Raw genomic sequence first — 332 nt, forward strand, 5'->3', positions numbered from 1 at the left:
AGTCGTGCTGGCCGTGTGAAAACAACGTCCGTGTGCACGGCCCCGCCCGGCCTCACGTGGCCACCTCTCTCCCCCCAGGCGGGGCTGGCTCCCCGCTATATATGAGCCGGCAGGGCCACCCATCCAGACACCTCGCTGCGCAGCAGAGCTTTCCGGGGGGAGCCTTGCCTGGCCTTTGCACTGAGGGCTTCTGTGACGCCGCTGGAGCTACAGGCCGGAGATGCTAGCTGTCCAGCTGCTGCTGCTGGCCCGTCTGCTGTGGGGCGTGGGGGCCAGGACAGCCCAGCTCCAGAAGTCCAATGACCGGAGTGGTCGCTGCCAGTACACCTTCA

General features: G+C 66.9%; 1 protein-coding gene across 1 annotated transcript in view; it reads left to right on the forward strand.

Moving 5' to 3' along the window:
* Nucleotides 1-214: 214 nt before the first annotated feature.
* MYOC (myocilin) overlaps nt 215-332 on the forward strand; it is an 8095-nt gene continuing 7977 nt past the window's right edge. Inside the window, exon 1 of the mRNA XM_011371743.2 lies at nt 215-332. Within this exon, the coding sequence (XP_011370045.1) occupies nt 221-332 (112 nt within the window). The 5' untranslated portion in view covers nt 215-220.

This window comes from Pteropus vampyrus, unplaced genomic scaffold, assembly GCF_000151845.1.
Source record: "Pteropus vampyrus isolate Shadow unplaced genomic scaffold, Pvam_2.0 Scaffold194, whole genome shotgun sequence".
NCBI classification, from domain to species: Eukaryota; Metazoa; Chordata; class Mammalia; order Chiroptera; family Pteropodidae; genus Pteropus; species Pteropus vampyrus.